The sequence below is a fragment of the Ranitomeya variabilis genome, chromosome 7 (assembly GCF_051348905.1).
Source record: "Ranitomeya variabilis isolate aRanVar5 chromosome 7, aRanVar5.hap1, whole genome shotgun sequence".
Classification (NCBI taxonomy): domain Eukaryota; kingdom Metazoa; phylum Chordata; class Amphibia; order Anura; family Dendrobatidae; genus Ranitomeya; species Ranitomeya variabilis.
Window position 1 is genome coordinate 230,629,193 of NC_135238.1, and position 27,635 is coordinate 230,656,827.

At 46.3% G+C, this 27,635-nt stretch overlaps 2 protein-coding genes across 5 annotated transcripts in view; one reads left to right on the forward strand and one right to left on the reverse strand.

Moving 5' to 3' along the window:
* The window catches only part of LOC143784626 (peroxisomal N(1)-acetyl-spermine/spermidine oxidase-like), a 43,253-nt gene extending 43,127 nt beyond the window's left edge, over positions 1-126 (reverse strand). The window contains exon 1 of one of the 2 annotated variants that reach the window (XM_077273099.1): positions 1-126. The gene's annotated coding sequence lies outside the window, so the exon portion shown is untranslated. The other variant, XM_077273100.1, reaches the window with a different exon arrangement.
* Positions 120-27,635, forward strand: CHPF (chondroitin polymerizing factor). Of its 3 annotated transcripts, XR_013217852.1 has the most exons (5): positions 244-959; positions 13,855-14,419; positions 16,830-17,012; positions 22,522-25,719; positions 25,852-27,635. XR_013217852.1 is itself a non-coding variant. In XM_077273097.1 (4 exons), the coding sequence occupies exons 1-4, from the start codon at positions 179-181 to the stop codon at positions 23,779-23,781; spliced, it is 2,067 nt and encodes a 688-aa protein (XP_077129212.1). In that variant the 5' UTR covers positions 120-178; the 3' UTR covers positions 23,782-27,635. The 3 variants fall into 3 exon arrangements, 2 of the variants coding, with proteins under 2 accessions (XP_077129212.1, XP_077129211.1); XM_077273097.1 differs by lacking the exon at positions 244-959 and adding an exon at positions 120-237 and having other exon boundaries at positions 22,522-27,635; XM_077273096.1 differs by having other exon boundaries at positions 195-959; positions 22,522-27,635.

A 27,635-nucleotide genomic window follows, 5' to 3' on the forward strand; every position in this document is an offset into this window, starting at 1 on the left:
CTTGCTGCTTCACGCCACGCCCACTGTTAGGTACACAGCTGATAAATCAATTGCTTTTCTGCCTTTATCCACGCCCACCTATCTCCCAACCAATCACATTGCAGTATCCATCTCTCGGCGCTTCCTGCATTTGCGTTCCAAGCCTCTGTATGAGGGAAGCAGTAGGCGAGGCGATGTGATGACGTCACCAGGTCGGAGTGACGACGGGAGTCGGCGGGAAGGGGCGGTGCTGAGAAGGTGACACGTCAGGGGGCTGCTGGGAGCTGCTGCTGCTAGAGGAGGAGGAAGAGGAGTGAATGAGATTTGGGCTGCGGGCTGTGGAGGGGGAGACGTTATCTGGAAGAAGGAGCCTTTCTGGGGCGAACCGCGCTGTGAGGAGACCTCCCTTGAAAGTGACTGGACCCAGCGCCCTCCCCCCATTATTCCTTTATCTGGGGTCTCCTCACACTCCTGGACTCTGTATATACTCTGTATATACTCTACTTCTGTATATACTCTGCTCCTTTACTCTATTAACCCCTCTGTGCCCTCTCAATCACTCCCATTTTCTCCTACTTCTCCCCAGTGTTCTCTCCCCTCCCCCCACCATCCTGAGGAGAACCTCACTAGGGCCATTGCCATAGACCAGCTTCTGCCCCAGTGGTGCCACTGACTTCTCCTGGCACCCAGGTGGCAATGAGACTATCCATGGTCCTGTCCTTGCTCCGGCCGGTCGGCCCCGTGGTCATTGGCATCTCTCTGGGCTTCACCCTCAGTTTGCTTAGTGTCACCTGGGTGGAAGAACCTTGTGGCAGCGGCCCGAGGCTGCCGGGAGGACTTGCAGATTCTGTGCACGATGTGAGCGTAGTGAGGAAGCCCAACTCCTTCCCAGCTGGCCTGGAGAATAATGAGAACTTCGAGCCCAAAATCATCCCGTACACTCCACCCGATCCCGAAAAACTGCAGAAGAAACCCGTCCGGTGAGTAGCACCCGCTCCCCACCTCTGGCCTGCAGGGCTGGTGTCATCATTCTTCACTGTCTCTGACTCTTTGTAACTTTCTACATAAGGAAAGTCAAATAGTCTGTAATAGCCACACGCTGCGCCCTGTTATTAGGCTCCGGGAACACACTGGCCATGTGCTGGGGCCAATGCCAGACCCAACTTCTGTTTAGAAAGATCAGTACGTTTTAAAAGTTTTCTTTTCTTCTGGTTTTCTAGACATGTGACGGAGTTTTTATATCTGTTTTCATCTTCTTTTTACTTTGAGACATTTCGCTATTATTAATCCCATTTCTTAGTCTTGTAGCCAGTAGACGACCAGTTAGATCTTATTGGGATGATTGCCAGTAAAGATATGTCCAATAGGGTTGGACAATTTCCTCCAGTCATGGTAGTTTCAGAACTATTTTGAGTGACATTGTAGTTGTAGGATGAGTAGTTGTTGTTTCTTTTTAGTTTGCTAATTGTTTATTTCCCTTTTAGAAAGGAAATATACAATATAGATGATTCTTCTGTCAAACTGATTATTTTTTTTGTTTATTGTTATTTTTTTGGGCCCCTTAGGGTTTTCCACGTCAATAATGGCAAACCTGCGACTCTCCAGGAAATTGTAGTTTTTACAGTCTCGTCCAGGTCTGACTTATTGCACTATTCGCACGATAGTTCTTCAATATGACACTGGGGCGAACCCACTGGTCTACTGAACACTTCTTTGGCAGGGACTGGATAGAAGTGGTGTGCAGGGTGAAACACCGCAGCTCTACACAATGCTTAGTGGCCTCTGCCCAATGCGGTGCTTTATTTCCCATCCATGGGGAAGGGGGGGGGGGGTAGGTGTCAGACCCCCAATGATGTAATATTGTGAATTATATCGGGGGTAGGTGTCAGACCCAAACTGATATCATATTGATGATATATCGGGGGGGCCTGGGAATCATACCCCAAATGATGTCATATTGTGAATTATGGGCATGGTTAGGTGTCAGACCCAAACTGATATCATATTGATGATATATCGGGGGGGCCTAGGAATCATACCCCAAATGATGTCATATTGTGAATTATATCAGGGGTAGGTGTCAGACCCACACTGATATCATATTGATGATATATCAGGGGGCCTAGGAGTCATACCCACAATGATGTAATATTGTGAATTATATCGGGGGTAGATGTCAGACCCAAACTGATATCATATTGATGATATATCGGGGGGGGGGGGGGCTAGGAGTCATACCCCCAATTATGTCATATTGAGAATTATGGGCATGGTTAGGTGTCAGACCCACACTGATACAATATTGTGAATTATATGGGACAACTAGGTGGAAGACCCTTCTAATATCATATTAATGATTAACACGTCATCAATATGCCAGGACAACCTCTTTAACACCTTGGGAGCCCCATAGATTGGATACAACTTCTATTTATGGAGATGTTGAGTGAAAATTAATTTTTTTTGTATCCAAGAACCTGCTGTAATTTTATCCCTCCCCTTTATAAGCTAAATTCTGACATCCGTGTATGGACTAAGATGCCCGGAGTAACTGGGGGTCTTTTGCCTCAAACTTGACTGCCTGGTATATACTTCTGAGGTTGTCGAGTTCAGATATAGAAACATGTGGCCCGTCCGAGCTCCGCAGTCTGTAGTCGGACCGTGATGTATAGATGGTCTGGGTTGGGCTTAAGAATACTTGTGTGCCAAAGACATCATGTGCAGGTCTGAGGTCCCAGGCACAGAGATGGGGGTCTAGGCCTGTTTTGTATAGGATTGTTTGATAATCTTTATCTTTATATAGCGCTAACGTATTCCGCAGTTCTTTACGCACATTATCATCGCTGTCCCCATTGGGGCTCACAATCTAAATTCCCCATCAGTATGTCTTTTGGAATGATAGGGTTTGATAGGGTCTTTTCCTTTTCTTCTTTTTAAAGACCATTTCTCAGAAACCAGGGCTGACCTTAAAGGTCAAACTCATAGAATGTATAGATTTGACCTTTTGACAAGGCCCAGGAACAGTATCTACTTTCCTGAGTGTTTGCAATTTTCCCCTGTGTACAGTGTAAACACTCTGCTTCCTGTGAATAATGTCTGTGAATGAACAAAGGCAGTCACTGATCCTGTCCGGTCAGTTATTCACATACAGAGAGTTTCTCTTTAATCTAAAAGTAACAAATCAGTTATTTGCTTCTAGGAAAGCTGAGTGACCAAAGGAATAGCTGGCACTGCCGCTCCGACCAGGTAAAATAGCTTCTCGGGAAAACATCAGATGCCCCCTAGGTCTGTATCTCCAAACCCGCCACAATCATGAAGGACCTCATAGATGAATATTTGGTGCGGACCTAGATCCTGGAACAAGCTCAATTTTCAGATCTGTTCTACAGTGTTATGTTTACAAATTGGCAAGCTATCCACTATCCATAGGATTGAGGGAAATGTGCTGAGACCCCCAGCGATCCTGACACAGGGATCCTCGCTGCCATTTAGGCTAAGTTCACAGAAGCTGCAGGAAAAAGCATGTTTTCCTTGCATTTTGTTTTGTTCTTTTTTGCTGTGGTTTTGGAATGCTAGATTTGTCTCTTGTTCATGCTGATAAAGTTTAGTGTTGGGAAAAAAAAGTCCTATTCTATAGAATCAGGTTTTGGCACAAAAATCGCAGCAAAGCCTGATACCTGCATTTTCTCAGTGTTGTTTTTTTTTTTTTTAATTACACCCATTCATTTTAACGGGTGAAAAATGCTGAAACAAGTGACATGCTCCATTGTGCAAAAATAACATGCAAAGCACAAAATCCTGATGACAAAAAAACCAATCTGTGTGCATGAGATTTCTGAACTCTCATGGACTTTGCTGGCACAGCAATGTGGGCACCATATCCCTGTTAAAAAAAAGAATTAAAATAAAAAAAGTTATACTCACCTTTCGGCGTCCCCCGGATCCAGCCCAGGCGTTCAGTGATGCTCCTCGCGACGCTCCGGTCCCAAGAATGCATTGCAGCAATAACACGTGATGATGTAGCCGTCTCGCGAGACCGCTACGTCATCTCTGGTCATTGCCGCAATGCATTCTTGGGACCAGAGCATCGCCGAGAGCGGGGAAAGGCGCCGGAAGGTGAGAAAATAATGATTTTTAATTTTTTTTTAAATTATTTTTAACATTAGATCTTTTTACTATTGATGATGCATAGGCAGCATCAATAGTAAAAAGTTGGTTACATGGGGTTAATAGCAGCGGTAACGGACTGCTAAACCGCTATGGGGCACTGACTGGAGGGGAGTAGGGAAGGGCGAATTCGTGACCGGACTGTGCCCGTCGCTGATTAGTCACGGCCGGCCGCAACCAATCAGCGACGCGTGATTTCCGTGACAGACAAACAGACATAAGTGACCCGTAGACGATTATATAGATAGATGAAAGGGGCATTACCAGTGTGAGACATGTAGTGACTGACAGTCCACTCTTGATATACATGTCTCCCTGTTAGCACCACCTTTCATATAATAAACACTGGAGGCAGATGCTCGGGGAGATCTATGTCCGGCCCATAGATCTTAACAGCTCATTTGCATATAAGAACAATGAGTACTTCTCTGGAATAAGATATCTGATTGCAGATATCAAGGTAACGTTATTCATCTTTCTATGTCCGTGTATCCGGCTTAGGAGGATTGATCCTACTGTATTCTGTGAGCTCTCCTCTGCTATTTTCGGATGTAGCGCAGTTCTTCTTTCCTTCAATTATCTACCCAACTTTCCTAGATTCCTGAACGGCTGCTTGAATAGCGGTGTACTACACAGAATCAGGTGATGGTTCAGCCTGTGGCACGTGCTATTCAATACTCTTGTGGCTCCCTTGATGCTAGTGTTATTGGTAGCCGCATTGCTTGTCACCCAGCTTTCCTCGACAAAGATGCAACAAAAACAAGACTGCTCAGGGACGTCTGTGACGCTGTGACATGGCGGCACTATAATGTCTTGTCGCTTGCCCCTTCCGCACCTCTGACATTGACGTATTTAGCACTTCAGCCATTGTGGATAAGTTTCCTTGTAACTTTGCATTAACTCTTTCCATGCTCACATGAGATTAAGAGGAGCTATAAAGTGAGGGTGGGCCAATGTAGTGTTAGTAAATGGGAACAGCGTGTCTTCGTCGTCGGGGGGCCTCATTTACACGGAAACTTCTGGTGCAATGAAGATGTTTCCTATTAGCTTTAATGACTTCCTGCTGGCGGTTTCCTTAGTGTACAGTGGGGTCCCGTCCACCCGTCTAAACGGCAACATTTCCTAGAGACCCTCTACCTACAGCAGCAAAGGAACCACATAGGTCCCGGTCCTGATCTGGAAGGTCTTAAAGGAGTATTCCCACCTCAAAGTAAATGGCATTCACCATTTTCCTATAATTAGAGGGGGTCTAACTTTCCAGAAAATCCACCCTTAACCAAAGAGCTAAGGGGCCCCTGCATTAGTAGAACTGCTGCGTCCATGAGGACGGAGTGCTGCTGATCCGTGTTCGTCACTGTTTGCATTTATTGGGGTCTAGAGTGCTATGTTCACAAGAAGCAAGTTGTCCCCTATCCTTATGATAGGAGAAAAATGGCTGATCATTGGGGTCTGGCCATTGAGACCCCCAAAGATCCTGAGAGCGTGGCTCCTCACTACCAGTGATTTTCCATGGGACTGCTTTCTCCAGCAGTTAGGAGTCTAGTGAGCCCCAATCTCTGGGTTAAAACCCCAACAATCTCAAGATGATGGTATATTGTAGTGCTATTCCACCACATTATAAGATGAGAATATGCCTTTAATCCTTGAAGAATGAAAATGTCTGCAACTTCCTTAAAGATTTGTGTTTAGATAGTAATTAGCTGGTCAGACTGGATACAACTGTAACAAACCCTCAGCTGTGATAAGCATTCCCTAAGGACATGATTTCAGCCTTTTCTTCATTGTATAAAGGCTGCTCTTACAAGTTGTAAGGAAATGAAACCAACTTGCATCAGAAAGATGAAGAACTTTTTCATTAGTGGAAGATATTCTGAACTTGGGTTTTTCAATACATGGCAGCAGATTAAGCAAAAATCCAGTTGGCCCTTTAAGAATATAGACTGTGTATTTATGGGCCTCCTCGAAAGCGGTTTACCTAGAAACTATCAGCAAGCAGGCAAACCAATCCAACCTGGCCTCCTAAAACTATTTGGATACCGGTCTGTGGGGAGTTGATTCTTGGAATCGGGCACAGGTCATCATAGCTGCCACCCGTAGTGATGGGTATAGGGACCATTAGGGGACGCTCTCGCCCCATACTTGTCTGTTCCCATTGTACAGGCAGCCTTATCCCTTGGCGGTGACCTTGACTCTCACTTCTGGGGGTCGGGTTCACAGTCAGCGGATGATGGGTTACATATGGAGGGCTAATCATTAGTACTGGCCCTCAGTCATCTGTTACCAGCAGCTAGCCAGGGGCTTACGTCTAAGTGAGAACACGTGTCTGAGCGATTACCAGGTAATTCCAGGAATCCGTCCCGCAGCCGAGGGACCTGGGAGCAATGCGCTCATTCAAAATCCTTTTCTCTGACTTTATTATTGGCGGTGGCTGATGGCGGTGGTCTGCAGGTACTGACACTCGTATAATAACACTTTCGGCAACTTTGTAATACTTTGTGTCTATTTTTAACTATTATCAAACACTCTGCTTGTTGTCTGTGAATGATTTGCATCCAGAGGCTGAAAACCTTTACAGATACGAGTCTCCGCTCACTGGCCTATTCGGACACTTTCGTTTAAGGATAGTCAAATGGAAGAAGTGATACAATGGGGTCCCACTTATGGGGTCAGTTTTTTGCTTCTGATTCTGTTTGCATAACTGACGCAGTGAATCGCTTATTTAGTTTGACTGTTCCTATTGTGAACAGAGGTGAATACTTTTCACAGCTGAGCATTTGCAGCTTTTGTATCCAGTCTAGTTGAAATATCTGGAATCTGAGCTGATACATTTGTGGCAAAGATTTCAGTTCTCTGTGATTGTCCGTGACCTTGCTGCATCGCTACAAGGTTTCTTATGATTGTACTGATCAGTGAGGCTGTCACCTGCACTGACTGATACATTGTTGCAAACTTTTCAGGACATAAGAACATTTTGGAATCTTTAGTGTTTGTTCTCATTCACTCCCAGCAAGCAGAACTTGGATCATAACATTTATTAGAAATCTGCGCAGCTTTTCCTTGTACCAGACCAGTGTGGATCCCTCTTGATTTAGGATGATGCTCTATGTAATACAAGTTATTGGCCACAAGTGCCCACACAACTAGTCCCCCAGTTAGGGTGCCCAAATCTTCCATCTGGCCTCCCCTACACCTGAACCCTTGTGATTGATGTGGCTCCTTAGATTTGCTGTCGCTGGCTGGTAATTATGTGATAAAGCGGAGCTGTACTTTCCCCTGTACAAGGTGAGTTCACCGCCTGGCACTTATTGGGTCACTTAATAACCACCTCGCTGTTCCCGCTTCATACGGGGGCCGGAGCACTGCAGCAGCCATTCCTAAACCCATTGTATCTCTCTGTAATTTCACTTTACCTCCAGGATTAACCTGACATTGCCCTCATCTCTGAAATCTCAGCCCCCTGTTGTTAGCATGCTGCCCCTGCCAGTCTGACTACTGGGCACAGGGAACAAAAGGTGAAATAAAGAGAAATACTGACGGCTACAGTAATGTTAACCTCCTGGATGTGTCTGCTGCACTGCATCCTGGGAGATGTAGGGAGTTATATGATCTGGCAGCGCCTCTGCAGGAGAAATGAGGCATTACATTGTTTCATTGTAATTGTGCCCATGGATGTGCCGGCGAAAGAAGCCACATTGATTTTTGTTTTGTGGTCTGTGATCGTACTGCCATAAACCACATAAAAAAAATAGATCTGTCCCCAGCAATCTTCCCTAAGCCGCCAGATATGATTGTGCTGGATATAAGGCCGTCCAATATCTCCCATGTCTGACATCCATGATGGCGTAGATCTGCAGGGTTATAATAAAGTTCCAGCCCTGCCAGTCACTGGTGTCGTCTATAGACTCTATACTGTCATTCTGGAAGTGTAGGATGGAAGGTGATGGCTGTAAATGGTGGATGGGTCCTGTCTCCGGTAAGAGCAGTCCGCTGAGCTGCTCGTGGCTCCGGCTGACACTGCGCAGCAGGCAGCGCGCTGATCACTTGCAGATGTCGCTGAGTTTCTCTATACTTTTGCTTGGTTGGAGCTGCCTGTGGCTTCCGATCTGCTGAATGGTCGTGTTGTGGAGCTGCCGTCGTCCGCCCTCCCACTGAAACAATGCGGAATGGGGCGATCAGCGATCTGGACTGGGCCCATCTACTGCCAGGACTGATCAGCTTAAAGGGATATTGCCACTAGAGGTTTCTCTGGCATTCACTCGGAATCGCCATAACTCCCTGAAAACTGTAGATTCGACTTCTGGGAAATCTGCCAGATCTTGAAAGTTAGGAGCCATTGTGCAACACACGGCCCCATCCCAGTGCAGGGCATAGTGACGTGCGGGAAAGGTCAAGTGTCGGTGAGTTTAAGAGAAGGCGTCACTGCACATGGTTAATGTCTAAGAATCTCGATGGACACCTACCAACGAGTGGCAGCATAAATAAGTAATATGCCACCGCTTACTATGGCGAGGGAACGTCCTTTTAAAAAGGAATCTGTCAGTAGGTATTTGCTATGTAATCAGATGGCAGCATGATGCAGGGGCTGAGACCCTGAGTCCAGTGATGTGTCACTTACTGTGCTGTGTGTTGCTGTTTTAACAAAATCCAGGGTTTTGTCAGCAGGAGATTATCACTACAGGACTAATAGATTGGTGCCTCCTACTCCACTGCTGTGACCACACCACCATCAATGATTGACAGAAAACTGCCAATGTACAGTGACTGCACCAGCAGAATAGTGTGTGCAGCTCTGGAGAATAATACAGGGTGTAAATCAGGATCAGTAATGTAATGTATGTACACAGTGACTGCACCAGCAGAATAGTGTGTGCAGCTCTGGAGAATAATACAGGGTGTAAATCAGGATCAGTAATGTAATGTATGTACACAGTGACTGCACCAGCAGAATAGTGTGTGCAGCTCTGGAGAATAATACAGGGTGTAAATCAGGATCAGTAATGTAATGTATGTACACAGTGACTGCACCAGCAGAATAGTGAGTGCAGCTCTGGGGTATAATACAGGATGTAACTCAGGATCAGTAATGTAATGTATGTACACAGTGACTGCACCAGCAGAATAGTGAGTGCAGCTCTGGAGAATGATACAGGGTGTAAATCAGGATCAGTAATGTAATGTATGTACACAGTGACTGCACCAGCAGAATAGTGAGTGCAGCTCTGGGGTATAATACAGGATGTAACTCAGGATCAGTAATGTAATGTGGACAGTGACTTAGGGTACCGTCACACTGCCATTTTCATCGCTACGATGGCACGATTCGTGACGTTGCAGCGTCGTATGATTATCGCTCCAGCGTCGTAGACTGCGGTCACACGTTGCAATGCACAGCGCTGGAGCGATAATTTCATGACGTATTTGCGATGTAGAAGCCGTTGGTTACTGTGCGCACATCGTATACAACCTGTGTCACACGATGCAATCATGCCGCCACAGCGGGACACTAGACGACGAAAGAAAGTTTCAAACAATCTGCTACGACGTACGATTCTCAGCGGGGATCCGGATCGCAGTAGCGCGTCAGACACTGCGATATCGTAACGATATCGCTAGAACATCACGAATCGTGCCGTCGTAGCGATGAAAATGGCACTGTGTGACGGTACCCTTAGATTAACCCCTTCCTGTACGTATTTGTCCCGTTAACACTTGAGGATATTACTGTGCAGAGGTTTCCACGTTCGGTCGGCTGCACGTTTTCTAGTTTTCCGGCAGATGCTTCTTGTTTCGCCTGCAGCTAATTTGAACAATAAACTATTAACCTGAAGATCAAAGATGGAGATTTTCCTCCAGAACCCAGGGGCTTTGCTTCTTGTCCAACTTTATGATAGAAATTTTCTCTTCATAGCGGTAGACAATTATTCACAAGACGCTGAAGCACTTAATGTACACGATGAGGAGCGATGCATGGAGGCCTCTGCTGATCGCTTTAGAGAAGAATTAATGTGGCAGGAAAAATGGCCTCCAACATGTGGCTGTCCAGCTGCTGCAAAACTACAACTCCCAGCATGCCTCGGCAGCTGCAGATTGTTCTGAAGGATAAATCTGATGATAGTTGATGCACTTCGTGACAATGTTGGCACCAATCATTCCGGGCTCCTAAATGGCGAACCTACAAAAACTCGGCCATGTTCTCCTACCCTTGTGCAATCCCTTTAATGTGTGCACAGACGTAACGCAGCGCTGCCCCATTATTGTGCCCAAATACACGGAGGGATAAACGGCCAACAGATAAGGCGGCTGACACTCATCTTAAAAATCTACCTTCTCCACCGTCCTCATTACACAGACAGATGCAACTAAACTATTGCTCCCTGTTATCAGCCATTCCAGTGGGATGATTTCTCCAGTGTTTGATGGGTCATGAGCAGCCCCTGTTATTACACCAATGTGCATTAATCAGTTGTCAGCTTTGGGTTCGCCGGCCCTTTAATTTCACCCGTCGGCGCCGATCCAGATGTGTTGTGGCCATGTCGCGGTTATAATCTCTCTGTGATCTGCACCGTCCATTGTTGTGATCAGAGGCGCGGGCCAGATCCCTTTTGTCAGATGTGACCTTCTCGTACGTCGCCGTGAGCGGTTTCTGGTCTATAAATAACTGTGCAGCTGTGCCACGTAGTGAACGGCGGGCGCGGAGCCCACACCGGGCCGGGCATTAACACTGGTGGAGCGGAGCGTTCTCAGAGGGTGAGGGATTGCATCAAGCATCTCCAGACAGGGACGTTCCAGCTGTAGCAGAACTACAAATCTCAGCATTCCCTACAGCCGCAGGTTATCGGCGGCATGCTGGGAGTTGTAGTATTGCACCAGCAGCAGGAGATACACTGGCTTACAAGACTCTATCATTTTACTTTATAGCCTCTTTCATAAATATTGGACAATTGCTTAAATTGCAATCCCTTAAACCAGAGATGATCAAGTCTCTGCAGACTGATGAATGAGCAATCTGCAGCCAGCAGCGGCCTCTTAGGACCAGTTCTCTATGGATCTGTGCAGCATGAAGAACGAAATCACAGCTATTTTCACCAGATATTTGCTGGGATTTGTCCATCTCCACATTGAGGAATTGAAATTTAAGCGATTGTCTGAATGTATGATAGTAGATAAAAGTGAATCTACACTTTGGGTAATGGGGAACTTCATACCTGGCGCTGGAAAGTGATCTAGTAATGATCTCCCATCGTTAGTGATCTAGTAATGATCTCCCATCGTTGGTGATCTAGTAATTATCTCCACCGTTAGTGATCTAGGAATGATCTCCCATCGTTAATGTTCTAGCAATGATCTCCCATCGTTGATCTAGCAATGATCTCCCATCGCTGGTGATCTAGGAATAGATCTCCCATCGCTGGTGATCTAGGAATAGATCTCCCATCATTGCAGAACTACAACTCCCGCATGTCCATTTGGCTTCTGTAGTATTGCCCATCTCTGCCGCACATACGTTTTTCTGTATTGTATGATGGTGGCGCGAGCGCTGACATCTTGGACCTCCGCTGACCATAAGAATAAAGGGGAATCGGCGTCCCACCCCGCGGTGCAATGAGGGAATCGGCACTGTGGCCCCTTTTTGTTTTTAGGATTTCATGGAATCTCTGAATAATCCACTGCCGGCCCCCCATCCGCTGTAATTTGTAGGGCACTGTCCCTGTAGCTCCCCCACAGGAGAAGTGAGGTATTACAGCTGCTATAGTATTGGCGGTACACCGAGATCACCCAGAAAGGGCTGAGTATTCTGAATGGCGGGAGTAAAGGGTTAATTCTATTTTTTTTTTTTAAAGGGACACTCCGTAATGCCGTATTCTCGGGGTATAATTGGCGGTCTCAGTATTTCCCATCTCTATAGATTTTTTTTTTATTATTGGCCCGCGAGCTGCGTCTATATATAACTGTGGGGTTTACTCAAGGTGCTGCTCTCATTACAGGCAGGTGGTTGTTCTGCGGGGAGGAGGGCGGCGCGGATACGTCTCTTGGTGTCTTACACTTCGGCTCCCGTCTCCTCCTCCCTCTCTCTGGGGTTCGTGCCGCGGCCCTGGAACAAAAACACTTTATAAGCGCCGGTACAACAAGACGTGAGCCGACGAAAAGGCACGGCGCCGATAAAGGGGAGCGACTTCTGCAAACTCCACTCGACGGGGTAATTTCCAGCAGAGCCAGGGTGAATCACGCTTAACAGTCGGACTCTTGAGCCATCGGCCGTCCTTTCTTGGGTACATTTGTGGGAGACATTGGGAGCATTAATAAGGATCTATAAGTAGGGATTAGAAAAACCATGACTGCCTACTTAGAAAAAAAACCACAGCGCCACTCTTATCTACAGGCTGTGTCTGGTAGTACAACTCTGCTCAGTTGAAGTGAATGGAGCTGAGCTGCAATACCACACACAGCCTGCAGACAAGAGTGGCGCTATTATTTATCCTATTTGTTCTTTGCATCTCATTACACTCCCTGATCTTAATACAAACCACCGGAAATGTTTTGCATCCTGTATATAAGGGCTCACAGATGGGGTGGTCCTCAGATGGGGTGGTCCTCAGCTGGAAAAACCCTATTTTGTAAATGTTTCCATTGATGATGGAAGCGTTCTGTATTTCTTGGATCTATTTTGACTTTTAGGTGGGATTATGTTGCCATGCAGAGCCCGAATTATAGGGTCTCCAATATGGTGACATAGTGACTTTGCTATGTATATGCAGCCTCTAGATGCCCCGTATTTTCCAGCCCTTATAACTGGGTCCGTTGTTCTGGGGGTCCTTACCTGCCATGACCAATTTAGGGACCGGCAGCTGTTCTCACCACAATGACTCATTGTAGAGACCCCTGACCATGTTCCTTACACCTCGGAGACTTCACTTCCAGGACCTCGTTTACCATATTGTTTTTTTCTTTTATATCTTAAAGCCTCCCCCCAGCTATTAACGAGCGGAGATTAGAGGGTAAACTAATTACCACTTGGGTCCGACCTTGTCAATCCCACATCTGAGGCTCCCGTCAGCGGGACGTTACCGCCAGTCCGGCTCTTCTGCGAGATTCTTAATTCTGCTCCGTCAGGATCCGAGGTCGTTTCAAGCTCGTTTCAAGCACTTGAAATAATTGGTCTCCGTGCCTGACAGCGTGGACTGTAGAGGCGGTAATCCGCTCTCGGGGCTTGTAAGATCACTCGGAGCAAGCGGCGGCTTCTATTCTTGTCAATCATTTAGGAGAAGGGCCGGAATCCATCTCCAAAACATCAGAACTTTGTCTTAATGGGGTTGACCACTTTGGGTCCCTTGGGAGAAAATCACTTGGATCACCAGTGATCGTCTGTGATCGGTGGCACGAAGTGTGTAACTTTGCAACAGCGCCCCCGCAGGTGGAAGGAAGAATTTCACGCAAAACTTATGAATATTGTGTAAGCTTTATATGAGTTGATTGCAGGGATGATGCCGACCATTTATCACCGCCTCGACAGGAGGAGAAGCATTACTAGGGAAGCTACTGGGAGGAGGAACCTATTTATTAGTTGTCTGGATTAGTGGAAGTAATTCGGGAGTCGCTTTTATGGCCACCAATGGTCCGGACTACTGGAAGGACTTAGTTTACTTAAAATTATTTAAACTTTCCGACAGCCATCTCAACTCTTTTCTTCTTTCTTTCCCCCGGTTCTAGGTCTCGCTACATCAGTACAGAACTTGGCATCCGAGAGCGACTCTTTGTTGGCGTCTTGACCTCCAAGACCACCCTGAACACCCTAGCGGTAGCCGTCAACCGGACCCTAGGCCACCGGCTGGAGAAGCTCGTCTACTTCACGGGCATGCGTGGCCGAAAACTCCCACACGGCATGACGGTGGTCACCCACGGAGATGACCGGCCCATCTGGAACATGTACCAGACGGTGAAGCATCTGCTGGACCATTACGTCCAAGAGTACGACTGGTTCTTCCTGGTGCAGGACGACACTTACACCGAGGCTCACCGGATCGCCAAGCTTGCCGCTCATCTAAGCATCGATGCGGACTTGTACCTGGGTCGGCCCGAGGAGTTCATCGGCGGTGACACCGAGGGCAGGTACTGCTATGGTGGATTCGGGTATCTCCTCTCCAGAAGTCTCCTGAAAAAGCTGCAGCCGCATTTGGAAAGCTGCCGAAACGATATCCTGAGTGCCCGACCTGACGAGTGGCTGGGGAGATGCATCATCGATTACACCCACGTCAACTGCTTGGAGGAGTATGAGGTAAGACCTGGAGGAATGAACTCTGCCAAAACTTGCTGACGTTTCCTCTTCAGAAGTTAAAAAGTACATTAAACATTGCCTAAGGCTGCAGCGCTGACGTCAACACGATCATCCTGGGTACACAAGAGCCGGTATTGCCTGAGCCCTGGCAATCACACGGTTAATGTTTAACGTAATGTAAATGGGTGCAGATAAAGTAAATGTCTGCCTGCGTCAGGAACTATAGGTGCGTGCCCCTCACTGTGGAGGAGGAGAAGAAAGCCGCTGTTTTCTCAGCTCGCAGCCTTGGATCCTGCACCGTACGAGGATTATAAGGCGGCTTTGTAAGACGTACGGGCGATCTGCAGCACATACATGGGGACGGCCGCACTCATTAGAACAGAGCAAGTAATATGGGGAAAGCTCACGATTTATGCACAGAAGTATAAGAGCTTTTCTGGATATTTCTATTTTAGTTCAAACTTCTTTTTCTTTTGGCATACAGAAACATGTAGCTCATAAATGGTCAATTCCCTCCAGGGTTGCCAAAAATATTGTCCTTCGTTATACTGTAAAATAAATTTTAATACTATAATACTGCCCTTATGTACAAGAATATAACTACTATAATACTGCCCCTATGTACAAGAATATAACTACTATAATACTGCCCCTATGTACAAGAATATAACTACTATAATACTGCCCCTATGTACAAGAATATAACTACTATAATACTGCTCCTATGTACAAGAATATAACTACTATAATACTGCTCCTATGTACAAGAGTATAACTACTATAATACTGCCCCCTATGTACAAGAATATAACTACTATAATACTGCCCCTATATACAAGAATATATCTACTATAATACTGCCCCTATATACAGGAATATTACTACTATAATACTGCCCCTATGTACAAGAATATAACTACTATAATACTCCCCCTATGTACAAGAATATAACTACTATAATACTGCCCTCTATGTACAAGAATATAACTTCTATAATACTGCTCCTATGTACAAGAATATAACTACTATAATACTGCCCCTATATACAGGAATATAACTACTATAATACTGCTCCTATGTACAAGAATATAACTACTATAATACTGCCCCTATATACAGGAATATAACTACTATAATACTGCCCCTATATACAAGAATATATCTACTATAATACTGCCCCTATATACAGGAATATTACTACTATAATACTGCTCCTATGTACAAGAATATAACTACTATAATACTGCCCCTATGTACAAGAATATAACTACTACAATACTGCCCCTATATACAGGAATATAACTACTACAATACTGCCCCTATGTACAAGAATATAACTACTATAATATTGCTCCTATGTACAAGAATATAACTACTATAATACTGCCCCTATATACAAGAATATATCTACTATAATTCTGCCCCTATATACAGGAATATTACTACTATAATACTGCTCCTATGTACAAGAATATAACTACTATAATACTGCCCCCTATGTACAAGAATATAACTACTATAATACTGCCCCCTATATACAAGAATATAACTACTATAATACTGCCCCTATGTACAAGAATATAACTACTATAATACTGCCCCTATGTACAAGAATATAACTACTATAATACTGCCCCTATGTACAAGAATATAACTACTATAATATTGCTCCTATGTACAAGAATATAACTACTATAATACTGCCCCTATATACAAGAATATATCTACTATAATACTGCCCCTATATACAGGAATATTACTACTATAATACTGCCCCTATGTACAAGAATATAACTACTATAATACTGCCCCTATGTACAAGAATATAACTACTATAATACTGCTCCTATGTACAAGAATATAACTACTATAATACTGCCCCTATATACAAGAATATATCTACTATAATACTGCCCCTATATACAGGAATATTACTACTATAATACTGCTCCTATGTACAAGAATATAACTACTATAATACTGCCCCCTATGTACAAGAATATAACTACTATAATACTGCCCCCTATATACAAGAATATAACTACTATAATACTGCTCCTATGTACAAGAATATAACTACTATAATACTGCTCCTATGTACAAGAATATAACTACTATAATACTGCCCCCTATGTACAAGAATATAACTACTATAATACTGCCCCCTATATACAAGAATATAACTACTATAATACTGCCCCTATGTACAAGAATATAACTACTATAATACTGCCCCTATATACAGGAATATTACTACTATAATACTGCTCCTATGTACAAGAATATAACTACTATAATACTGCCCATATATACAGGAATATAAGTACGATAACACTTTTCAGACTGGGAATCTTGAGTTGTAGCATTATATGCAGCTGCTCTTATTGACTCGCATTGGCTTTGTTTGCAGGGAATTCGCTATCGTTACTTTGAACTGGGGAAGAACATGGACCCTGAAAAAGAGAGTGACCCCAGACTCAAGCTCGCTTTCACAGCCCACCCCGTCCTAGACCCGGTGCAGATGTATCGTCTGCATAAACACTTTGCTCAATTGGAACTGGAGAAGACGTACCAAGAAATAGAGCAGCTGCAGGTGAGCACTGGTGTCAGTAGGGCACCTCCGGGGCTGATTCTGCATGAAGAGGAATGGTAAAGATATGGGCTGCTTACAGATGCCACTAGGTGGCGATAAGGAGCATACAAGCTTGATTTCTGTTTGCAATGTGCTCCCCCTAGTGGCGACTACAGACAGATAGTATTTTATTATGTCTCTTGTCTGTGCAGGGGATTTTGATCTCGGTAGTAGAAAAATATCTTGTACTTGAGAGCAGAATCGCTGGAGCTATTTACATTTCCACACTGATGAATTGTTAAAATAACAGGTATTTTATCTCTTATCAACCAGGGATGTTTCTAAATATTAGTGCCTGTGAGAGTTACATAATGAGCTGCCTTAGACACCTTAGATTCTCTAATTACACAGCTCTGCAAGGGAAAAAATTGTTTGAAAAGCAAGAGGTGATTGTTATATCCTTTTTGGTTTGTGACCTTGGTAAAAATATCGAAAAAAATTCCATTGTGTACAGTTTTTTTCACAAACACTGACTCCATAGACTTTTTTTTTTGCACAGTAGTTTGACTCCTTTGGTTGATGATTTTGGTGTCATTAGTTCGGTTAGAAATTATTTTTCATTGTGCGGAAGCACAAAAAAAGAATTCCGTCCATACATTTCTCAAGATGGTCATGCTCCTGGGCTGATGGAAAGATGTAAGGCCATGTTCACACTTTGCGGCGTCTCTCTGCGGGTTCTCCCGCAGCGGATTTGATAAATCTGCAGGGCAAACCCGCTGTGGTTATCCCTGCAGATGTATCGCGGTTTGTTCCGCGGTTTCTGCTGCGGGTTTACTCCTGTACTATTGATGCTGCATATGCAGCAATATGCAGCATCAATAGTATTGTTAAAAATAATAAAAATTGGTTATACTCACCCTCCGATGTCCGGATCTCCTCGGCGCTGCACCCGGCGGTCCGGTTCCAAAGATGCTGTGCCGAGAAGGACCTTCGTGACGTCACGGTCATGTGACCGCGGCGTCATCACGGTCATGTGACCGCGACGTCACCACAGGTCCTGTTCGCACAGCAACTGAGACCGGACGGCCGCGTGCAGCGCTGAGAGGTGAGTATAACATGATTTTTTATTTTATAATTCTTTTTTTTACACTAATATGGTTCCCAGGGCCTGGAGGAGAGTCTCCTCTCCTCCACCCCGGGTACCACCCACACATTATCCGCTTACTTCCCGCATCGTGGGCACAGCCCCATGCGGGAATTAAGCGGTTCAATGCATTTCTATGGGTGCAGAATTGCAGTGATTCTGCACAAAGAAGTGACATGCTGCGGGTTTTAAACCGCTGCGATTCTGCGCGGTTTTTCCCACAGCATGTGCACTGCGGTTTGCGGTTTCCATAGGGTTTACATGTTAATGTAAACGCTATGGAAACTGCTGCGGACCCGCAGCATCAAAATCGCCGCGGATCCGCGGTAAAAAACGCGAAGTGTGAACATGGCCTAATACTGAGCACAATGTCAGCAAGTGGAGACTATTGAATTGTAATGAGATATATTATGTAAAATATAGGCTGTGTACAGGGGACTGAGAGGAGAGAAGTACTGCAGGGTGGGGCTGTGTACAGGGATCTGAGGAGAGATGTACTGCCAGATGGGGCTGTGTACAGGGGACTGAGAGGAGAAATGTACTGCAGGGTGGGGCTGTGTACAGGGGACTGAGAGGAGAAATGTACTGCAGGGTGGGGCTGTGTATAGGGGACTGAGAGGAGAAATGTACTGCAGGATGGGGCTGTGTACAGGGGACTGAGAGGAGAAATGTACTGCAGGGTGGAGCTGTGTACAGGGGACTGAGAGGAGAAATGTACTGCAGGATGGGGCTGTGTACAGGGTTCTGAGGAGAGATGTACTGCCGGATGGGGCTGAGTACAGGGGACTGAGAGGAGAAATGTACTGCAGGATGGGGCTGTGTACAGGGGACTGAGAGGAGAAATGTACTGCAGGGTGGGGCTGTGTATAGGGGACTGAGAGGAGAAATGTACTGCAGGATGGGGCTGTGTACAGGGGACTGAGAGGAGAAATGTACTGCAGGGTGGGGCTGTGTACAGGGGACTGAGAGGAGAAATGTACTGCAGGATGGGGCTGTGTACAGGGTTCTGAGGAGAGATGTACTGCCGGATGGGGCTGAGTACAGGGGACTGAGAGGAGAAATGTACTGCAGGATGGGGCTGTGTACAGGGGACTGAGAGGAGAAATGTACTGCAGGATGGGGCTGTGTACAGGGGACTGAGAGGAGAGATGTACTGCAGGTTGGGGCTGTGTACAGGGACTGAGGAGAAATGTACTGCAGGATGGGGCTGTGTACAGGGGACTGAGAGGAGAAATGTACTGCAGGATGGGGCTGTGTACAGGGGACTGAGAGGAGAAATGTACTGCAGGATGGGGCTGTGTACAGGGGACTGAGAGGAGAAATGTACTGCAGGATGGGGCTGTGTACAGGGGACTGAGAGGAGAGATGTACTGCAGGATGGGGCTGTGTACAGGGACTGAGGAGAAATGTACTGCAGGATGGGGCTGTGTACAGGGACTGAGAGGAGAGATGTACTGCAGGATGGGGCTGTGTACAGGGGACTGAGAGGAGAAATGTTCTGCAGGATGGGGCTGTATATTGAGTGGCTGTGAAGTCAAGTACTGAAGGGTGTGGCTATGTACAGTGGGTTAATACCATAAAATAGGCTGCATACAGGGGGCTAAGAGGTGTGATTTACTTCATGTTGAGGATGTATACAGGGGGGCCGAGAGGAGTGATATATTGCAGGAGGGGGCTGTATACACAGGGGCTGAGAAGAGTGAGGTACCGCAGGATGAGATTGAGAGGCGTCATGCTTTACTGCTGGATCGTGAAAGATCATTGTGAAACTCCATATTCTTTATTTGTTGATGCATATGACAGAAGACCATATTCTGCCGTATGCATCAATAGAGCATTTCCAGTTTCCCAACTCCGATCTGTCAGCAGCAAGCAAAATATCCACAGCTCTTCTTGTGTCTGTGCTTAGCATTGCTTGGTAATTACAAGCTCCTTTGTGGACGAGTGCAGGAGAGTTGAGCTCTGAGGGAAGCTGGCTAAAGATGTAAATCCACACAGGCGAAGTGCACAGAGACATGAGGTGAATTCTTCACTTAGATTAGCTTTACAATAGCTCAGAGTTGGGGCTGGTCAAGAGCACAGGAGAGGGAGGGAAGCTGTGCAGCACCGAGGAGAAGCAGGGTGCTACTGAAAGGGAGGGAAGCTCTGCAGCATCGAGGAGAAACAGGGTGCTACTGAAAGGGAGGGAAGCTCTGCAGCACCGAGGAGAAACCGGGTGCTACTGTAAGGGAGGGAAGCTCTGCAGCATTGAGGAGAAGCAGGATGCTACTGAAAGGGAGGGAAGCGCTGCAGCATTGAGGAGAAGCAGGGTGCTACTGAAAGGGAGGGAAGCTCTGCAGCACCGATTAAAAGCAGGGTGCTACTGAATGGAAGGGAAGCTCTGCAGCACCGAGGAGAAACCGGGTGCTACTGTAAGGGAGGGAAGCTCTGCAGCATCGAGGAGAAACAGGGTGCTACTGAAAGGGAGGGAAGCTCTGCAGCACCGAGGAGAAACCGGGTGCTACTGTAAGGGAGGGAAGCTCTGCAGCATTGAGGAGAAGCAGGGTGCTACTGAAAGGGAGGGAAGCGCTGCAGCATTGAGGAGAAGCAGGGTGCTACTGAAAGGGAGGGAAGCTCTGCAGCACCGAGGAAAAGCAGGGTGCTACTGAATGGAAGGGAAGCTCTGCAGCACCGAGGAGAAACCGGGTGCTACTGTAAGGGAGGGAAGCTCTGCAGCATCGAGGAGAAGCAGGGTGCTACTGAAAGGGAGGGAAGCTCTGCAGCATCGAGGAGAAGCAGGGTGCTACTGAATGGAAGGGAAGCTCTGCAGCACCGAGGAGAAGCAGGGTGCTACTGAAAGGGAGGGAAGCTCTGCAGCACCGAGGAGAAGCAGGGTGCTACTGAAAGGGAGGGAAGCTCTGCAGCACCGAGGAGCAACGGGGTGCTACTGAAATGTGGGTTTTAGCAGGTAAGCATAGGACTGCGCAATTTGGTGTATGAGGCTAGCGACACACAGGGGCAGATCCAGGTGAAAAAATGTGATTGTGGGAATCACACCATAACCTGCCAGGATCAGAGGGTTCTCCGATCCCTGCAGTGACAGCAGGAGCCCATGTGTGTTTATCACGGTTGTTCTCTTTCCGTAATGTGGAGTATATGGGAAGCTCCCATGAGCCCATTGTGATGGATTTATCCGTCACGGCACAAGGAATGGCAGAAATGTCATCTTCCAGTGATGAATATATTGGTCATTAAAGGGTTAACTGGCAGAGCAAGCTGCACATACCGCGCCGTTCTGTAAAGCCGAGCTTTCCAGTGCGTTGCCATACAATACCGAGACCTCCGACCCATCACACACAAGGGATTGGATCTGTCCCCGAACAACCCGCACGACCGGTTTTTGCAGCTGTCACCATGTATGGAATGCAGAGCCGGCGATGATGGATGCAAGCACTTCTCACTTTTTAATCAGCTTGATACTTGTGCAGCTTACCAGGGATCCTGCCCGCCATCAGAAACGTCGTCGTATCGTGTAATGCAATCATCGGCCATCCCAAGTCACCCGCCGTCTTAGAAATTCAGATCTATAAAAATTAGATTGTAAGCCTCACTGCTAGGGAGGGAGGGGTTAACATGTTCTCCTGATCTAGAACCTCACATACACTGTAACAGCCATGGGAGGTACGCCAGTAGCCACCACTAGAGGGAGCTCACGCCATGCAGATTCCTACAGCTCCCATAAGTCTGCCTGCAGTAAGCGCCCCCTAGTGGTGGCTCCAGAATATCATTTACTGCTGAGTTAATAGGCGGCCCTTTGTTTGGAGGCCCTGAGAATTGTACCATGTGCACCCCCTCGATAAGCCGTTCACAATCTAAACCTATTGTTTTGTTTTTTCACATATTTTTCTAGGGATTGTAAATTACTCTGTACACACGGCCCATAAAATTGTTCCACATAACGAATAAAAACGTACGTCTTCTTCTGCCTCCATTATACGATGTGGTTATAAGAAATCATCACTTTAATTTGTGGTGTAATCTAATCTATATATATATATATATATATATATATATATATATATATATATATATATATATATATATATATATATATATATATATATATATACACATATACACATATACACACACACACACACACACACACATTCCCCTATTTTAAATAAGTTCTCGTCTTATTATTTATGCAATAGTGCCCACTAGTGTCAGACTGTGTGTACTGCAAACACACAATCTTGATATGGTTTTACGTCGTGGGTCTAATACTCCTTAGGATGCCATTTTCTAGCCCTGTATTGTGCATGCACCGTCCTAGATGTGATTTGCTTGATTTTTGAGCAGCTCGGACCAATCTATTAATTCTCTGCCTCTTGTTCTGTTTTGCAGCGTGAGATCCAGAACACGAGCAGCCTGACTGTGGAGGGCGAGCAGTCGGCCACATGGCCCCTCGGGATCAATCGTCCTTTCCAGCCCCGGACACGCTTTGAAGTCTTGAAGTGGGATTACTTCACCGAGGACCAGACCTTCTCTTGCATCGATGACTCCCCGAAGTGTGAGCTCATAGGGGTCGACCTCGCCGATGTGACTGATGTCATCAGCACCGCCGTCGACGAGTTAAACCGTAAATACCAACCGGTGCTGCACGTGAGAAAGCAGCAGCTTCTGAATGGCTACCGCCGCTTTGACCCGACACGGGGCATGGAATACACGTTGGATCTCCAGTTGGAGCTGGTGACTCAGAAGGGTCACAGCCGCTCCATAACCAAGAGGGTCCATCTGGTCCGTACGCTGAGCGAGGTGGAGATCATCCCGATGCCGTATGTGACGGAAGCTAGCCGCATCAACATCATCCTCCCCCTGACGGCACAGGACAAGGAACATGCGGCACGCTTCCTCCAGGCCTTCGTGGACATCCAAGGCAACGAGAACTCTCTTCTCACCCTACTCTTCATCTATGACCCCTTCCAAGCTCAGCAGGTCAGTCAAAACGACATCTTCAGCCAAGTCAAGAGCCAAATCGCGGAGTATGAGCGCAAGAACCACAACGTCAAGATTCCTTGGATCAGTGTGAAGACCGACGCTCCTTCTCAGATTCGGCTCATGGACATCATCTCCAAGAAACACCCGGTGGACACTCTCTTCTTCCTCGCAGGCGTCGGCAGCCGCGTTGGCATAGAGTTTCTCAACCGTTGCCGGATGAACACCATCAACAACTGGCAGGTCTTCTTCCCCATTCACTTCCAAGGTTATAACCCTGAGGTGTCGGAGCACGGGCAGCAGTCTCCATCCGGGATTCTGGAACTCGTCCGGGACGCTGGACGCTTTGACAGAGATGTTTTCGACGAAGCTTGTTTCTACAATGCTGACTACATGGCGGCCAGAACAAAAATGGCTGCCGATGCCCAAGAGAACGAGGAGATCTTGGAGATGCTAGACATCTACGAGATGTTTATTCGCTACTCTGGGCTCCATGTTTTCCGGGCTGTGGAGCCGGCACTCCTCCAGCCCTACCGCACGCGGGCTTGTAACCCGCGGCTCAGCGAGGAAATCTACCATCGGTGCGTGCAAAGTAATCTGGAAGGACTGGGCTCTCGGTCCCAGCTGGCCATGCTGTTATTCGAGCAGGAACAGGGAAATAGCACCTGACCACAATTGTGAGGCCACGTGTGGTCCTGGGACCTCAGAGACCCTCAGACTGCTTCACCCGGACACTGCAGCCGGTGCCAGGTACAAGGCCTTCGTGGCACCTCCCGTAAGGTCCCAATTACTGTACGAGGTCTACGGCCTTGGCGAACAAACTGACGTGTGGATGGACGCGAGGGGACATCCCCCTTCAATAATGGACCGCCAGCAGCCTGGTGACTTGTGCTTCCCGCACGCACTCCGCCACCATTGCTGCTTCTACTACTTGCTCACAAACTGAAGGACGCGTTGCTGGGGCCCATCGGGCTCCCGAGTTGTGTTTTTTTTTTTTTTTCCCCAAAATAAGAACACTTGGAGGAGAAAGGGGGAAACGCATACACAATCTGTCAAATCTTTGTGAACCTTTTAATTTATCTCTGTGGTCTTTTGTTTTATAAGATTTTTACTTCTCGATGTCCTATCCTTGTGCTGTGTAATCTGTGGCTCTCACCAAGACTGTGGGCATTTTTTTTTTTTCTTTTTTTTGGTCAACTGTTATAAAATCCCCAATCAGCTGGGGATGTGGATGTCCTGTGATAGAAAAAGGAAACATGTTGTAAAATTATATATATATATATCAAAAACTCTTCTTTAATCCTCTGCACTCCTGCGGCTCCAGCACATAATGTCATTTAATTTACGTGACCGCTGCAGCCAGTCATTGGCCTCGGTGGCCTTCATCATTGGATCATTGATTGGTTGCAGTGGTCGTGTGATGTCATCATTTGTCTAGTAATTACAGTTTGCCTGAAAAATTTCTGGCCGGCCCATCCGTCGTGCAGGATCCACGCTCGCTCTGTTTGGTTTTCCTATTCATGGGGCCACTTGGTCGGCCGGGAAGGGGATAGATCTGTAGAAAGGGCTGGAGATCGGTACGGCGCCATCTAAAGGCTTTTATAGGTTTTATACACTCCACTCCTCCTGGGACAAATGAAACTTTATTTTTATAAAATGGAAGCCTCATCAAATATCTAATTTTTGTATTTTTATCAGTATTTTCAAGATCTCCGCTTGCTGTCAGTCAGTGGTAACGCTATTAATTACAGTTGGAGACTAACGTCCGTCCTCTAGGACATTGATTTATTGTAAAATACTTTTCTGTAAAGATTCCCCAGTTTTCAAGATCTCTGCTTGCTGTCATTCACTTGGAGCCTAGTATTGGTTTTTAAGTCCCTTAATGCAAGATATCGGTGGTACAACGCGGCTCCTGCGCCCGCTCCAGACCCGCTAAATGATGTACTAGGTTGTCATGTAGCGGGTATGTGTTTGTGGAGCTGTTATACCACCGATATCTGCCACGAATCGCTGCTTAACCTCATAAATACCACTAAAATGGCGCATCCATGTAGGTGCGTATTGGCCGGCACCTGGGAAGCCCAATCATAGGAGATTGTCATCTATATTATATACTGAAATAAAATGTTTATTCTGTATCCCCTCATCTGATATGATAATATAAAATTATTCAGCCAGTTTGTTAAAGGCCCTTAGAAGCTGACACCGCACTGCCCGAAAATGCAGTAAATGGCACCAAAGCATCTCTTCTACCGCCAAATGGTGCCACTAAAAACTACATCACTGACAATCTCAAGCAGAAAAAAAGGTAATGGGTGTCAGAGAATTCTTCTGTTGAATGGCATCAACTTGTCTGATAAAGAAAAAAAAACAAAACCTTATACAATGATGTTAATGAAAACATAAAAAGATGGGGAGGAGAAAGAAAAGTTTGTCTGCAGTGAGAGAGTTAATAGGAACGTTTTCATCACATGTTTCCAGGAATTACTAAAATCTGTCTCCAATAGTGATGGATGCACATACAGGACTTATACATTACTGCTAACGATCCCTGCACCAGCCCATGCAGGACTGATAGCAGTAATGTAACGATCCCTTCACCAGCACGTGCAGGACTGATACACTACTGCTAACGATCCCTTCACCAGCACGTGCATGACTGATAGCGGTAATGTAACGATCCCTTCACCAGCACGTGCAGGACTGATAGCAGTAATGTAACGATCCCTTCACCAGCAGTGCAGGACTGATACATTACTGCTAACGATCCCTTCACCAGCACGTGCAGGACTGATACACTACTGCTAACGATCCCTTCACCAGCACGTGCAGGACTGATAGCGGTAATGTAACGATCCCTTCACCAGCACGTGCAGGACTGATAGCGGTAATGTAACGATCCCTTCACCAGCACGTGCAGGACTGATAGCGGTAATGTAACGATCTCTTCACCAGCACGTGCAGGACTCATAGCGGTAATGTAACGATCCCTTCCCAGCACGTGCAGGACTGATTCATTACTGCTAACGATCCCTTCCCAGCACGTGCAGGACTGATACATTACTGCTAACGATCCCTGCACCAGCACGTGTAGGACTGATAGCAGTAATGTAACGATTCCTGCACCAGCACGTACAGGACTGATAGCAGCAATGTAATGATCCCTTCACCAGCACGTGCAGGACTGATAGCGGTAATGTAACCATCCCTTCACCAGCACGTGCAGGACTGATAGCAGTAATGTAATCATCCCTTCACCAGCACGTGCAGGACTGATAGCGGTAATGTAACGATCCCTTCACCAGCACGTGCAGGACTGATACATTACTGCTAACGATCCCTTCCCAGCACGTGCAGGACTGATACATTACTGGTAATGATCCCTGCACCAGCATGTGCAGGACTGATAGCAGTAATGTAACTATCCCTGCACCAGCACGTGCAGGACTGATACATTACTGGTAACGATCCCTTCATCAGCATGTGCAGGACTGATAGCGGTAATGTAACGATCCCTGCACCAGCACGTGCAGGACTGATACACTACTGCTAAGGATCCCTTCACCAGCACGTGCAGGACTGATAGCAGCAATGTAACGATCCCTGCACCAGCACGTGCAGGACTGATAGCAGTAATGTAACGATCCCTGCACCAGCATGTGCAGGACTGATAGCAGTAGTGTAACGATCCCTGCACCAGCATGTGCAGGACTGATAGCGGTAATGTATCGATCCCTGCACCAGCACATGCAGGACTGATAGCAGTAATGTAACGATCCCTTCACCAGCGTCCATCACATGATGGGACTGACAGCAAGCAGAGATCAGACTGCAGGAATTGATATAGAAGCATTGTATAACTTCTCATTCCAGGAAGAATAACTGTAATGTTACTGTAATGTATCGGCCATTATCATTTCCGGATTACAAGCCGCAATCTCTCGATCGGACATTTGAAGCACAAAATTGCAGAACTTTCTTTCTCTGGAAATCGTACGAAGTGAAGCTGGTTTGGAGACATTTTATATAATCGATCCTTTTTACGAGTCCCTCGCTCCTCTGTGTTTTCCATAGAACTTGAATCTTCCTATTGCTCCCTTTCATCTTCCGCAGTAATTTCCCTCTACTTCGGGTTGTGTTCACATGGTGCGGCCACAAACGGTGCTGACGTGCCGATTGGTGCGGTTTGCAAATTACTGCAGCACTTTCATTGGTAACGTCCGTGCAGTGAACCGCAGCTTTGCTGCATATCCGCGTGCCCAATGCCATGGAAGCGCCGTTAGCTGCAGACTGCGCCGCCCACTGTGTTGGCGCCATCTATGGAGGCCACTTGTGCGTGGCATTGAGGGTCATCTACACCTCCCGATCGCCGGGCACAATCATTCTCAGTTATTACAGACACTGAAGGCTCCTCGTCTTTAGAACAATCATTTTTGTATTATAAATCTATTTAATATTTTGTTTTGGTTTTTTTTGTCTTTGATTTTCAATATACTACTTTTAATAAAAATGCAACAAATTTC

Excerpts from the sequence above, each read along its gene's own strand:
- CHPF (XM_077273096.1), top strand. The coding sequence starts at position 676 with ATGAGACTATCCATGGTCCTGTCCTTGCTCCGGCCGGTCGGCCCCGTG. Across the intron at positions 14,420-16,829 it reads ACTGCTTGGAGGAGTATGAG|GGAATTCGCTATCGTTACTT; the intron begins GTAAGACCTGGA and ends CTTTGTTTGCAG. Across the intron at positions 17,013-22,521 it reads AAGAAATAGAGCAGCTGCAG|CGTGAGATCCAGAACACGAG; the intron begins GTGAGCACTGGT and ends TCTGTTTTGCAG.